Source organism: Thunnus maccoyii, chromosome 11, assembly GCF_910596095.1.
Source record: "Thunnus maccoyii chromosome 11, fThuMac1.1, whole genome shotgun sequence".
Lineage (NCBI taxonomy): Eukaryota > Metazoa > Chordata > Actinopteri > Scombriformes > Scombridae > Thunnus > Thunnus maccoyii.
This window is the reverse complement of record NC_056543.1, coordinates 18995118-19011176: the sequence shown is the minus strand read 5'-3', so window position 1 is coordinate 19011176 and position 16059 is coordinate 18995118. Positions and strand designations below refer to the sequence as shown.

The window sequence follows — 16059 nt, the reverse complement described above, 5'->3', positions numbered from 1 at the left end:
TGCACTTACAATGTAAAAGATAGGGGACAAAATCCACAATCCTCCCTCTGAGCAAAAATGTTTTCTTAACCAAGTTTACCTGAAGCTAATATGGAGCTTCAGTCATCCAAATTATTCAAATCAAGTAAATAGCCTATCTTTCAGCGTTACAGTCTTTTTAGTGCCAAAGTGCCTCTTTTTGTTACTATACTTCCACAAGGAAACAGGGAAACACTGTCTGATGAAACACAAAGATGGAATTTGATGCTAAAAAGACTGTAAATGTGGCAGATATCCACTTGATATGACTAACGCAGACTGCTGGGGCCTGTAAAGTTCAGATAAACTTTTAAATGCATTTTTTGCACAAAATGATTGTGTGGACACACTGTGGATTTTGTCCCCCATCACTTACATTGAAAGCACATTTGCACATTTGAAGGGAATCTTTTAATGGTCAGTATGAACAGGAGGAATGATTAAAATGAAAACCTCTTTCACTGTTCATATAGGCACCTGAGTGTTTTTTGAGACAGACTTGAAAAATTGTGAATCTGTCCTTTAAAACTTATCATAAGATCCTTAAAATACAATAAAATAATATCCAGAACTAATACGCAAACAATAACAACAATGAAGGACAACATAATGTTAATCAGGGGACACGGAAAATGATTCTTCATAACACAACAATGTACGTAAACTTCTTCCACTTCTGTGACGCTTTTAGCGTACGGATGACGACATGTGCGCGGTCTCCTCTTCCTCATTCTGATTGGTCCCCCGGAAAACGAAAATGACATTAACCAAGATGGCGCTGGGCGACAGAGAAAAGTGATGAGAGAATAGAACAAGCGATACAACTGCATAACAGTGTTCATTTACTGGCCGGGTGCCACTGTTTCAAACCAGACCTCTTCGCCTTATCATCGGGGGAGATTTCAAGCTCGAGCTGAGAGAACACATCAAGCCACTGAGATACAAATATTTAACTAGGTTAACTGTTTGCTAACTAGCTGCTAAAGTAGCTAGCGCGGCTAACGTTAGCTAACTGCGGAAGAAGGGAGGCAAGCAGCTACAAGTACAAGCCGACAAAACCAGAGAGACACCTCCTATCAACACTTTAAACCAGCCGTGTCGAGTTTGCGGCACGGAACAAGTCGCACAAACCGGGAGATCGGTAACGTTAAAGCAGCTACACCTCTAAAGCTGAAAAAGACGAGGAAAGGCGTCATCTTTGCTGACCTGACGCCATGGCTCACTCCCCTATTCAGAGCGGGCTGCCGGGGATTCAGGTAACATAAAAACACCAATCTGTGCATGATTATATTTTAGCTAAGTTTCAGAGGCATGTTCATGTGTTTCCGAGCCACCCGACATTTTATTAAGCGTTTCCTTTTCTGACTCGGAAGTTTAACTAGCTGCCTGTAAATAACCAACTTAGCCACAGTTTAATATGCACGTAGCTGCTACTTAATGTGCAGAGTGGTATGTAATGTAAGAAATATGCAAACAAGATGTCATTTTGTTAGTCCTTTACTTCGCTAAACTATCGTTTACTAAATGACTGACAGGCTGTCAGATCACATATCTGCTCTTTATCCTTTATTTTCACTTGGATGAACCACATTCATTGTAGACTCTAATACTCCCCAAATATACTCAAGTTCTGGGAAAATAGCACGATTTTTGATCATACATGGTGAAATATTATCATTTATGAGAGCTGAGTAAATGCTGTACATGTGTAACGATTATCTGTATTTTTATCAGTTTGGTGATAAGGCTACATGTCATCACACCTGTTTGTCATTTGCAATCTAACAGAACAGTCCACTTGTCCCATGCTTATTCTCAGTACTGATTAATCTGGCAATAATTTTCTAGATCAATAGATTGTTTGGTGCATAAAAATTGTGTAAATTTCCATTAAAATTTGTTAAAGCCTAAGGTGATGTCATCTTGGGCTACAACTAATGATTATTTTAATTATTGATTAACCTGGTGATTCTGTGGGTCTATGAAATGTCAGATATTTATAAAAAACAACTCGCCATCACAATTTTCCAAAGTCCAAGACGTCTTCAGGTTGTTCATTTACTCTATAAAGCAGTCAATCCTCAGATATTAGAAGCTGGATGGAGAATATTTGGAATTGATTTCATGATAAATGAAATTAACAATTACTGAATTCTCAAGATAATTGTCATTTAATACTCTGGCAATACACCAACTGACTAATCAACTAATTGTTTCAGCACTAATGCCATCAAATTGCTTGTTTTCTCCAAACGACACTCAGTTTATGGGAAAAGCAGCAAATTCTTACAATTAAGTAGGTGGAACTAGAGCATCTGTGGTGTTTTGGTTTGCGAAATGAGTAAAATGATCAACATAGTTGCCATTTAATTTTCAGTTGATCAACTGATAAGCTCTAGTTTTGACATCACAGCGGTTTGTTAGTGTTGTGCAATTGTATAGGCCAATAATGACATCATAGCCTGCAGGATAATTTTTCATATTTTCAAATGTAACGAACCACCGAGCTGGCAGTCAGTACACGCACTGGTTGAAGACGTGGTACAAATTAGGCCACTCTACAATGCATGTAAGAATGACAACCTCCTGAGGTGATGCATGATTATTCCATTGATTGCACACAATACAGTTCCTTCTGCTGAATTATGAACACTTGATTAGCATATGCACAGGCAAATACAGATCTGGAGGGGGGGGGGGGGGGAGCAGACCCGAGCCCACAGGTTATTATGCGGAGGAGTGTTAGGAGTCGGAGGGCTGGCAGCAAGCCTTCAACCCTGAGGGCGTGGTGCGTGGATGACACTAGACTACACAGTTGTGTGGTGCAGATGGGAGAGCATCAAACACATGCTTTTAGAGGGAGGTTCAGGCAGCTTTAGTTGTCGCAGTAAACCTGCTGACTGTGGATATGGCAAGTACATTCCCATCATGTGTAGTCTGTGCTCACAGTGCCCTTGTTGTTTTTCCCTTTGTTTTTACAGAGGTCAGACTCCACATTATGAATTTCACCTGGATGACTGACCACACCAGTGTTATGATAGTATTTTGGTTGTGTTGTTTCTACTCTGCTTTATTCTGCACCGCTCTTTGTGTTTGTTGTAAAGTCCCCTCACTATCAAACTCAGCAGCCCCCTCTTAGACAATTTTTCAAAGAGCAGCCGCTTCTTCATCTCCCTCTCTATATGTTTGACCACCATGCATTAGCACATTTACAGGAAACTAGTCTGGAGAGACTCAATAGCAATATGCTTTGTGATCTAACAGATCATCTTAGGGCTGTGTTACCTGGTAAATTAAGCATTGCACTTAATTGTCTCCGGTTTTTTATTAAAAGTATTGCAAACATATAAGTTGTTGCTTTTAAAAAAAAATCATACTAACTCCATAATATGCAGTGCAGTGCTTTAATGAAAAATTCAACTTATTTTTGTGCTACTTGTGTAATGGAAATTTTGGAAATGGAAACACCACTTAAGCAGGTTTAGGCTAATGAGTGCTGTGCATAAAGGGAAATTGAACCGGCCAACTTGAGGACCATTATTCTCCTCCCCCGGTGCTCCGTGGGGAAATAAGCCATTTAGTTCAGTCAATAAGTCAGGGTGTAGTACTTGAGTTTCCCTTTAGCCTTTGTAGTGGTGGTCATTAAGCCTCAATTGTGTCTGTGTTACATCATCTCATGATTTAAATGTTACTCAGCCACAAATTTTGATCTGAAAAGATTAAAAAAGTCAGCATTTCTTGGATCAGATCGGTTTTGAGCAACTGTATGTGGTCTGTGGCTGTTATGAATTTTGGTTTCGAATTCCACTCATTGCTTGAATTGAGTTTCTCAGAAATTGATGAAATTATTGGTTTGGGTTTTTCTTTTGATTATTCTAGAGAAACAAGAGAGGACAGATAACATCTAGCCAAAGCAGCTGAGCTGTATAGAGCAAAGTAGGGATGTCTCAAGCTTCATGATTAGTATCACAGCAGTATTGGCTTCACTAAACCCATCATTTCTCAGTTTCTCTCATTTAATCTATCCCACATTGAATGCTGGTAATACCAGCTGTCATCCAGGTGACAGGCGCTCAGTAAAAAAAACACTTTTATTAACACACTGTTGCGAGAGAGTGAACCATGAAGTGGCTCAAACAAATTAGCAGTTAGCAGTTGCAGTTTTATGATAATATCCACACTGACAGTATGAAAACTACTTCTGTAGTAATGCATTTTGTTCATGCTGGAATGAATAGAGGCTGTCCAAAGTTTCCTGCCACAGTAGTTTCAGACATTCTTCTCTCCACACGTACTGTATTTATAGGAAACTACATAATAATCTTAAGGGAAAGGTTCAGATATTTTCCAGTTCTAATACATAAATACAATACATTGTTCATCTGAAGCTAATATGAGGCTTCAGAGGTCTGAGTTACCCTAAATAAAGTGGGTTATTTCCAAAGTAAGTGTTTTTAGCTTGAAATTTCCTCTTTTTGTTACTATCCCTGCACTGACTCTCAGAAAAGGCATTGTGCACTCAAAATACTAACTGTACTAAAATTAAGTCTGTGATAAGATACAGAAGGCGAGCCTCCCACCAACTTGAGTCAGTTGTAACACCTAAACATCACGTGATGTGATTGAGTTTGTGAAAACTAGTTAACAAGAAAAGTAAAAAAATAAATAAAAAAGAGACCAAGGCTAAACATCAACAATTCCATGATTGCTATGACTTGTATGAAAAAATGTTCATTCTTTGTTAGTTGTTGCCAGGCGTAAAGTAATGAAATACATCGCTACTCTGATCTCTGTGGTGAGGCTCAGGTTGCAAGATTTTTTTTCTCACAGGGTGAAGGTTCACTGATTGTATGCCCTCTTATTGCTTATATCTGTCCAAGATATGGTATATTACTCTCAAACACCTGATATGAGTTCTCTGCAGATCTCCTCTTCATCCATATGTTTGTACATGTTGGTTTTTATGTCTTTTTTCTTCAACTATTTAACACCTATTGTCAAACCTCCTTGTTGCTGCAGTCTACATTTAAAAGTCCTTTCCTCAGTTTATTAACATAAAGAACAGAATATCATGACGCGATATAAAGTGTATAATTTTAATTAGTATGAGTATGTATAATTTTTCTTGTGGGCTGCTATGTTGAGCTTGTATATCTGTATCGTACATAGTGTGCCTCTGTCATGATGAATTGTTTGAATACCTTTTATGTTAAATGCGCAGTTTCATTTGTGATCTTTCTTGTGGTTCCTCTCGACTTAAAATACAAACTGTTCCCTCCATCTGTCTGTCACACAGAATTTCAGAGCTGATCCGGAGGAGCTTTTCACCAAGCTGGAGAGGATAGGGAAAGGCTCTTTCGGTGAAGTTTTTAAAGGCATCGACAATCGGACTCAGAAAGTTGTGGCCATTAAGATTATCGATCTGGAAGAAGCAGAGGACGACATCGAAGACATTCAACAGGAGATCACAGTTCTCAGCCAGTGTGACAGTCCCTTTATCACCAAGTATTTCGGATCCTATCTCAAGGTAAGCTTTAGGAAGAATATCATTTATTGAACTTGTAATAATCCATGCTCGACATAATGCATACTGTGTGTCAGTAGTGTGCTCCTGTGAGCAAGTGTAGGCAATGTAGGTCAATAAATAATGCATACGGGCAATGGAACAAGTATGGCCTGTATAATATGGCACAGCTTGCTGTAGAACAATCAGAAATAGGCGGTACTGCAGTAGTATGTGCTATGTGTGGTTTTGCAGTATAGTCTTTAAGTAATCTGACATTGATAAAATATTTGAACATGGTGGAAAAAAACAAAACGATGAGTATTCATCAACACCTTAAAACAGCAGTAAAGGCGAAAGTCAGCTCCTTAAAGTCAGAGTCACAGTTTCATTTCACATTCAGTGTGTTAAACTAGTGACACCCAACCAGGGATGCTTATACACCAGAGTGTATTTCTGCAGTTTTAAGGAGGTACTTGGAAAGACTGCAGTGTAGGTCACCTAATTTGAAAAAAATATATCCACATATTTGTATTTTGGAGGGAAATTAACACACCAATAGAATAATTTACTTTTTGTTCGGCTGATATTTAGTAAATATTTGTCACAAATTGGGATCTGTGATAAGATGACTACACAGGACAAGCCTCCTACCAACTTACCTACCAACAGCAAACAGAAAAGAAAAAAGAGAACAAGCCCTAAACATTGACAATTCCACAATTGATGTGACTTGATTGAAAAAATATTGTAGCAGTATATATCTACTTTTATATAATTAATAGCGTCAAATAACATCCGGTTTAAAATCTGTTCAAATCAACACATTTGGAACATGATTGGAGGTGTTCGGCCGTTGTGCTAAACTACAGAGACAAAACAATACAGTAGTATAAACATAAAGATACTAATGAAGACTGCTCTGTATATACAATATGAGCCAGTCTAGGATGGAATAAATGAAAGTCTCAGGTATTTTGGTCGTCTGTAATAACTGTGTTGACAACAAGGGATCATATTACTCAGTTGCAAGCCATATTTTGTAACTCTGGTAGGTTTTCACGCTACATGTGATGGTGCTTAAAGTGCCTCTAACAGCATTTACTCTGGTACTTAACAGCAGTAAGAAGAGAGGTGGTGGTCCATTAGCTCTATTATGCTGCTGGCTGAAGGAGAGAATTAAGGCTTATTTTGTATGGAGAATGTAAACATGGTATTTGTGCCATTTCCTGTATGTATGTATATGTGTGTGTGTGTGTGTGTGTGTGTGTGTGTGTGTGTGTGTGTGTGTGTGTTACAAAACTTTGAAGTGGTAGTTGTTGGGCCACAGTTCGTTTCTCTGGCAACACATCAGCACCAGGTGGTCTGTCTTTCAGTTCATTTAGTTTAGAGTTTTATGGGTGTTTTTCTTGTCAGTACAGTTTTATTTATTCCCCAAAAAACTGCTGTTGCTGCTGCTGGAAACAAAGGAGCATTAAAGACCTACCAAACATTGTGTGTGGAGACAACATACAACATTTACATGAAGTAGGTTGGCTATAGGTTGAATATTGGGTAATTGGGAGACGATAGCAGTTTGTCAGCTGTTTCAGGTTTTGCTCATAGAATTTATAGTACGGTGGCTATCTTCTGCTCGTTGTAGAGTGTGATGGGCGGCTTTGAATTTATAGGATTCTTGCATTGATGTGATGAAGCACCTTGATTTGTCAGATGTTTGTTTCCCTAAAAACAGACACCCCCATCTGGTTATTTTTAATCATGAACTTCAGTGTCAAAAAAAAGGTTAGAATTAATGAGAGTATAGATGGACTTTTGTTATCAAGGCTGGGTTTTATGTTGTATCCTAAGTGGGATACAAGTAAAAAAAAAAAGGGAGCGGTTACTTACACCCTGTAAACGAAGCCCACAGGCGGCTGCTGGGCCTGGGCGGGTAGGTGTGAGTTTCACTGGCGTCAGCTGGCAGCAGCTGCAGCAACAATGACCGTCCAGGTGAAGTCTGACATTTTAAGTAGATTGTGAGCATCTGGAAATGACAACGCACAAGCTCAGATGACATATTCACAATGAGTGTGGAGCTGTAGTGACAGTCTGGTTGTCTGGTTGAACTAGCTTTACAGCTGTTTTACTTATTCATGTAATCATGTTGCACTTGTACAGGAAACAAGTACTAGCCAAGGCTTAAGAGCACAACTGGATCAGACAGCTGAGATGTATCTGGTGTTTCACAAGTATAGTATTCGCTACTTGGAAATAATATCATTCATACAATCAAGTTTTCCTAGGAATTTGTCTACCAATGCTCTGCCTGTTGATAATGTGATCTATATAAATGATTTTTTCTTTTTAATAACAGGTTAATATAACTACTATGTTTATTGTTTGGTGACTATCTTATTGTTCATACAGCAGGATTCAGGTACTGACTGTCCATTATCATTAGATTGAATTTCAATAAAATCAACCTATAAATCCATCTATTAACTGATTAACTGAACCCACATTCTCTAGAGCTGTAATCAATATGCTGATTGATCGACTGAAGTTATAGTCTTCAACAGCCAGAAAAGAATAAATAGACTTGTTGTAAATGTTATGATTTAACAAATAGAATACATAAGTATTAATAGCAGGGGTCAATAAGCAGATAATTATGTCAATTAGCAGACCAACTGTAAACTTCCTGTCATGTTAGTGTCTGTTTCTCTCACAGTAGCGAACAATCAGTTCAGTTGCAGCTGTTTACTGTAGAATTACATTTGCTTCACTGTATTACTGCATACTTATTATATCTAGTTGCTACCATATTAAAATAATTTTATGGCCAGGAAGCAGTTTTTTTAAAAAGTTCAAGTAAAAATGAAAAGATTTGTCATAATCTTACCCTCATGCAGCTTTTGAAGGCTTTCCAAAACAACCCAAGTGAACGAGACTGATGACTCAGTGGGGAGAAAAAAATTACCATAAAATGACTCTGAGTCCCTTTTTATGAAAGTGAATAAACTAAGTATAGATTGTTTTTTTTGTGTAATAACTTTGAACACTATCAAGTCTGAATTGCTTTACTTTTCAGGGTACAAAATTATGGATTATTATGGAATATTTGGGTGGAGGATCAGCCCTCGATTTGGTAAGTTTATTTAAGTCAATAACCAATTTAAAGATGATTGATTTGCAGGCCATTGTGACAGTTTTCTAATCTGAAAACGCTGTGTAAAATCTGACGCTCTTAATTTATCTTCTTGTCTAGTTGGAGCCAGGTGCCCTCGATGAAACACAGATCGCAACAATTCTGAGAGAAATCCTAAAGGGGCTCGAGTATCTGCACTCAGAAAAGAAAATCCACAGAGATATCAAAGGTAAGACTGACACACGTCATCGCCTTGACCTTTGTTTTAACACCAGGCTTGTAAATAATCTAATCTTGACAACATGTTCTTGTTAATAATGCTGAAGTGAGGCTTTAATTTGCATCCATGTTCACCAGCTGTTTTCTAAAGTAAATTAAACACCTCCCAGGATCTGGAATCATTAAAGATCACAGTTACACATGTCTCGTCAGTGCGACGTCTGTGATCAAATCCAAACACAAGGCAGATGACGTTAATTAGGCTCATTTCACAGCTGAATGTAAGTTCTGTACAGATCTGTGATCAAACAGCAGCAAGTCCATGTTGCCGTGAGAAGAGCTGTGAAAACAAGAGCTTCATACAGCTTTTGTTTTCTGTATTGTCTCCCAGTTCCTGTATGGAGAGGAGTACTGGTCTCCAGCAGAGTGCTCCTCCACTTCTGTCGTACTCCTTCCACTTTCCCTGTCCCGGGTCTTTGTGATGCAAATGAACACACTTAAAAAGCTTTTTAGAAACCTGATTAATAGATGACATAGTCAAAAAAATGAGGTGTTTCCAACAGAGAGATACCATTTCAGAAATCAGGTTAAGACTTTGCATCATTTAAATGCCGAATGTTCATTTAAACACTAAATGTTTTATAATGCATCCTTTTTATAATAGCTGTAAATGATTAATCTTATTGTTTGTTTGTTTGTTTGTTTAGCTGCCAACGTGTTGCTGGCAGAACAGGGTGACGTGAAGCTGGCTGATTTCGGAGTGGCGGGCCAGTTGACAGACACCCAGATAAAAAGAAACACATTTGTTGGTACTCCTTTCTGGATGGCACCTGAGGTCATAAAGCAGTCTGCCTATGATTCAAAGGTCAGTCATCACATTTTGTTTGTTTATTATGCAACAGAATCCCAAAGAAATTGGGAGTTTTGGGGAGCAGTAAATTGCTAACTAACTAACTAATTCATCTGATTATTATTTGCTCGATGAATCAATTCAACGTTTAGTTTGTGAAATGTTAAACAGTGAAAACATAGCATTCACAATTTCTCAGAGGCCACGGTGATGTCTTCAGTTTGCTTATTTTGTCTGACGAAGATCCTAAAATATTAACACACCGAGACAACGTTTGCATTTACTAGTATATCCTTTTAAGACCAGACGACGTGTTCATGCTTCTCCCTTTAGAGCCAGATGCGACATGAGCACATTTGAGATGATGTCATCGTTTTCAAGACACATGACCGATGAAATGCATTGTGATTCACTAAAATACACGTGGGAAAGGCGAAATGCATTATGGAATGCCTTTTTTGTTGTGTGTTTGTTTTTTTCAGCACTCTCAGTCCATCTTAGCCTCAGGTTTTAGGAGATTGTTTTCAAACAATGCTTTAGCATTTAGAATTTTTTTTTTTTTTTTTTACAAGGTGCCTTAGGTCATAATGGGTTAAGATACTCACTTTGCTGTCATATATGACAAGGAAAGACAGGAAATCATCACATTTGAGAAGCTGGAACCATCAAATATTTGGCATTTTTGCTGCCAATTAATTTTCTGACTAATTGCTGCAGCTCTGTTTTATACCAAAAAGGATGTAAACTGAACTGCGTGTGTCTGTGTGTCTATGTGGCTGACAGCTCAGTCACTCTGCGTTCAGCTCAGTCAGAAAAGAATAAAGTAGGTTTACCACATTAGCTGGGCTGAACTGAACATCTGGAGTAGTGGGAGGTTTTCTATCAGATGTTTTATTTTATTGTTGTTGGCCTGTGGGTCAGCAGTGACTCCAGCAGCTTATTGTTGGGTGGAGGGAAAAAGAAAGACCAGTAATAGTGTTTTGGCAGTGGCCTCATAACGCATGTCAGCTGAACAAAATCAAATGTGTCACCCGATTCAAAATGATTACCGTGTCAAGTGTCAAACCCACTTTGGTGACCTAGCGTCTCTACGAAGGATGGAATCACTGATGTATGAAAATCAGTTTACAGACTTCCTTTAGTGAAAGACAAATACAGGAAACAGACGTGTGCAGGTGAGCGAGCTGATAGAGAAGGAGAGGACATGTGAAACCGCAACTTGGCTTAATTTGGTTATCATGTATTGTGACTGTAATTCTTTGGTTTTTACTGTGAAGTGTATGAAACTAGAGATGCAGACCGGAGTCTCTGCAAACACTGATAACCTGTTTTTAATCTGTGACAGCTGAGGGTTGACACACATGTCCTGTATGGTAAAACAGAGATATGTTGTCTCTACTGTCAGCATCAATATAACCAGAATCAACATATAAAATGGTGATTAAGAACGTTTTGTGTTCCCAAATGACCTTTTTGTCTCTCTTTTTATTGCTCTGTCGATTGTGGTGTGCTTGCTTTTAGTTGTTTTTTTTTTTTTTTTAGTTTTAAGCACTTTTACAGAATTTCTAGAGTAGAAATGAGCGTGTACATATTTTAAGAATAACCACAATATGAGTCAGTGTGGCTTGTTAGCACAACCAGTATGTCACAGTCTTATGTTTGCAGAGCTTCCTCAAATAAACCAATGATACTTCAGTCAGCCACGTTTAACTGTCATTTCTCACAGCGTTCTGTCAGAGTGTGTGTTTGTGGCGCAGCGTGTGAGATTCTGCTGTTTTATAATAACAGGATCTGTTTTGTTCCAATGTCTTTTGCTTTATAGGCAGACATCTGGTCATTAGGAATAACAGCAATAGAACTGGCTAAAGGAGAGCCGCCCCACTCAGAGCTCCATCCCATGAAGGTCTTATTCCTCATCCCAAAGAACAATCCACCCACACTGGAAGGAAACTACAGTAAACCACTTAAAGAATTTGTGGAAGCCTGTTTAAACAAGGAGCCTAGTTTTGTAAGTTGAAAAGACTTGTGTCTTTACCTTTTACACAAATAAAAGAAGCTGTGCTTTTAATATTCACTGTTAAGTTTGTTCTGTGTGTTTTCCTTAGAGGCCAACTGCCAAAGAGCTGTTAAAACATAAGTTGATTGTAAGGCATGCCAAAAAGACGTCCTATCTGACAGAGTTGATTGACAGATACAAGAGGTGGAAAGCAGAGCGGTCTCGGGATGAATCCAGCTCTGATGAATCTGATGAGTAAGTTGTCTGTACTGTCATCTTCCAGTTCAGTGGGGGGGGGGAGGGAGGAGGGGGGCATTTTCAGATTTACACTCTGAAGCTAAATCTAGCAACTGTGAATACGCCTGTGATTTTCCTGAAATGCTGTGTCACTGCAGGGAGCCACATGGTCAGGCATCTGGAGGCGATGACTCCGGCAATGATGACTGGATCTTTAACACCATCAGGGAGAAAGACATGAAAAAGCTTCAGAATGGAGCTCCGCAGCCTGCAGAGCTCGAAAGGAAAGAGGTAGGACTGTACACCATTATAGAGGAGAAAGTGTAAATCAGTATCTCATGTGTCAAATGTCTCTCCCATTTCTCTTCTCACCTTTTTAAAATCATACTTTTTTTTTCCAGGAGAAAGAGACTCCAAAGAGGCCTTTGTCACAAAGCTTATCAACAATCTTCTCTCCACTGTTTTCTGAGGTAAAGACACTTGTATGTCGCACCAAAATAAAACAATCTCATCACTAATATGAGTGGTTTGAAGCTAACTGTGTTGTAAATAAGTAGCACTCTGCAAATATAATAATTTGGCAGGTCACATTGTACTGATGGCTAAAACGCTGTGTCATTGTTGCAGTTGAAAGACAAGGGTGAGACGAGTAATGGCAAGCCAGAGGCTGCAGAGGAGCTGCGGGAGGCCATTTTCCTGGCAGAAGAGACACATCCGGGGATCTGTGACTCCCTGGTGGCTGAACTAGTGCAGAGACTTCAGAGGTAATGGAAGTTCATATTTCTACTTCCCACTGTATTGTATTTTTATTTCTATTTTGTCAAAGTCCAGTGAAATTGTACACTTACTTCCTGAATGTGATGTATTTCCAGTCAGTTGGGATCCATTTTAAGTGTGAACTAATGGGTTTTAAGTTATGGAGGCGTTGTAATTTAACAGGAAGTGAATGTACAAAAAAGTGTGATTCATTTAGTTGTTACATGTATTAGTGCAGCATGAGCTCATAACTAAAGATGCCCTGTTTTACAGATAGTAATAGTGTTCCTGGTCGCTCGGGTGCTCGTTTCATGAGATCTTAAAGGGCATCTAGAGATGAAACTGTTGGTCTGTCAGTCCTATACTTTGGTCCGAAGTGAAATACCTTTGCAGCATTGAATGGGTTGCATGGATTACAGATGTTCACCTCTTTTTTATCCATCCAACTGTTTTGTTTTCTGGTGTATTACAGCATCTCGTGCCGCTAGCATGACTCAAGACTTTGTTTTAACCCAAGGCCTCTTCAGAGGGTAAACATTAACCTGTTTTTTTTCCCTCTCGTGTTTGTCAGGTTTTCTGCGCCTCAGGCTGCCACCACTCAGTAAGAGGAGCTACGTCCAGCTCCGCTCTAATTTTCCACCCTGGTGGCAGCAGTCAGATCTTTTCATCTGACCTCCACAAGCCGGGATGAAGTCTCCCTGGAAGGTCCCCATCACTCATTTGCCTGAAGCAAATCCTGGCCTACTTAATGTCTGTTTATACGCTCGCACACCACCAGAGGGTCCTATTCAGGACAGTCAGCCGGCCAGTCACTGAGCTGCCACTCTGACTGCCACCTGCTGTAAGATGTCCCTTCTCAATACCTCCTTCACAACTGTTTTTTTATTTTGAGGGTGGAGTTAGCTGTCTTTCTGCAAGGACTCTGAGTTTGTTTGTTTTTTTTTTGGTTTTTGGCGAGTTTGTGGCTTAATCACAAAGGTTTACACTCAGCAGCATCCTTTTGGAGAAAGTATCTTGCTTAATTAATTGTGTGCATGTGTGTGTGTGTACGTGTGTGTGTGTGTGTGTGTGTGTGTGTGTGTGTGTGTGCAGCTGTGCGCGATATCCTGTGAAATGTGTGGTGAAGAGTGACGAGTGGGTTGAAGCATTCTATTGAAAACTCAGGTATCCTGCTTTAAGTGGATCGGGTCCTCGGGGAGACGGAAAGAGCTCAATAGGGTGGTTGTACAGACTTGTAAATAAGCTAATTTCTACAGATTACTGATTAAAAAAAAATGGATTAATTGTAATGGAACCACTGTGTACAAATGGCCAAATGCAAAACTGTAAATAATAGTTGTGAGGTAAATATTTTGAGACAAAAATGGCCATAAATGAGATTGCCTTGCCTTTGTACTTGTTCTTTTGTATATCGGTCTTTGATTTCTCCAGTTGTAAAACTTTTTAAGTACTCATCCAGTGAATGAAAATGGCTGCCCTCTATCATGTTTTACTATTGATTTATTATATATTTCTTAAATCTCTTTGATATTTAGTTTCACTCTCTTATGCTGTGGCTGTAATAATGTTGGAGAATGTAAAAAAAAACAAAAAAAAACAAACAAAAAAAAAAAAGACAAAATGGCTGGATCGCTCAAGCCCCCACCAGTTTGAAACACTGGACGCTCTGATTTCACAAGGCCTCAAGTTGGTTTGTTGAACCTTGCCTCATTCCTTTTTTCTTTTCTTTTTTTTTTTTAAAATGCTGTGTGTGTGATTGATTGGTAAGATAAACTGAGGTTTTCGTCCATTCATTCCATTAACAGGGCAGTACCATCATCTAGTTTCTAAAAATCAGCAGACTCTGTTAGTCTTCCTAGGAGCTGCAGTGGTACTATCTTATCTCCTCAGCGTACCTACAGCTTTAAATTGCACTTCAAGTATAAATGCCTTCGACTATAAACAAAGTAGCCATAAAACAGTAGCATGAGACTTACAGTATTTTGCAGGTATGACCCGTGCTATCTGGGACAAAGACCACCTGGGGGGTCTCACAGCTGGTCGTGCGGTGGCCGTATCTTTCCATTGGGATTTGTGTGATTCAAGATGCAGGCGACACATTTTTTCTTTTCGGTTGTACAGTAAATGCATATAGACCTAGACACTGCTCTCAGATGTAAATATTAACACGAAGGTGTTCAGAGACCAGCGGCACCGCTACTACTTCTGACTGTAGTTTAAAAGGAACGTGCATGATAGTATAACAGTATAAATAAAGCCTATTGGTCGGCCTGAGCGGTATGCGTTGTAGCATACTCCTACAGGACTGGAGGATCGTTGAGTCCTGACCACAGTTGAATCAGCCTTAGAGTATTTGTGATGAATGGGATGAATAGTATCAGCTTTAAAAATGTTAATTCAGAAGTTTTTGTTGTGATTTATTTTATTTTCTTCTCTTCCCCCCCTCTGGCATTAAAAATGCAAATGCAGCAATACTTTAAAAGATCAAAAATATTTCATTCCTTGCCAGAAACATGAGTTCATGAACAAACCGACTCATTTTACTCCTCGGAGACGAAAGGGAGTCGGATGATGTATTCTTCTCGCCATGGGGCGAAACACGGCACACAGTATCATATAAACAGAACATTCCCTGCAAAGTTATCTGAATACATCACAGTTTTCTCTTCTCTGCTTACTGATTGTGGTCAAATACACAGTTGAGTTAGTAAAAAAGTCAAATACTTTCTTTTTTACAAATATAACGTCAAGAAAAGGTACCAGAATGCTACTTCAGTTATTTCCTTATTTCTGCTCTTCTCAGCTCCCATTGAGACTTTTCATGTGCAATGTGCCATGTAAGCCCTCCACCCCAAACTCAGACAAATTCAATACAATTTGCACCTTTTTACATGGTCTGATATGACTCGGTATCTTTTTATGTGTTGCACTTTGTAGATTTTCTTTTGGTTTTCAAAAAATATGGTACTTAACAAGGCTACAATGTTATGTTGCAGTTACACCAGTTTTATTGTCTTTTTTTTTTTTTTTTCTCCCCCTTTTGTGTTGTATGGCAATAAAGCAGTGTGATCGCCAGGAGTAATTTCTTAGCACAAGTAGGCATATATTAAACTATTTTTATAACCCAAAAGAGCAGTATTATGTAATAGAGGGAGTCTGTGACGTGTTTAAAAGTATCAGTAAACACTGGATAGCAATCACTAAAAATGTACATTTTCATTTTGTGTGACATTGCTGGCAGTTTATAGTCCAGTATACATGTTTGCAAATTCAGGACAGTGCTGTTGGATTTATTGGAAGTTGTCAAATGATTATGGAAAACAAATAAAAATCCAGTACATATTTGAAGAACA

At 38.8% G+C, this 16059-nt stretch overlaps 1 protein-coding gene across 1 annotated transcript; it reads left to right on the top strand.

The window, feature by feature from the left end:
* Nucleotides 1-752: 752 nt before the first annotated feature.
* LOC121907254 (serine/threonine-protein kinase 24-like) lies at nt 753-16059 on the top strand. Its single transcript, XM_042426708.1, has 11 exons — nt 753-1274; nt 5315-5545; nt 8592-8648; nt 8769-8877; nt 9575-9732; nt 11540-11725; nt 11823-11968; nt 12109-12241; nt 12352-12420; nt 12578-12714; nt 13278-16059. The coding sequence occupies exons 1-11, from the start codon at nt 1233-1235 to the stop codon at nt 13309-13311; spliced, it is 1302 nt and encodes a 433-aa protein (XP_042282642.1). The 5' UTR covers nt 753-1232; the 3' UTR covers nt 13312-16059.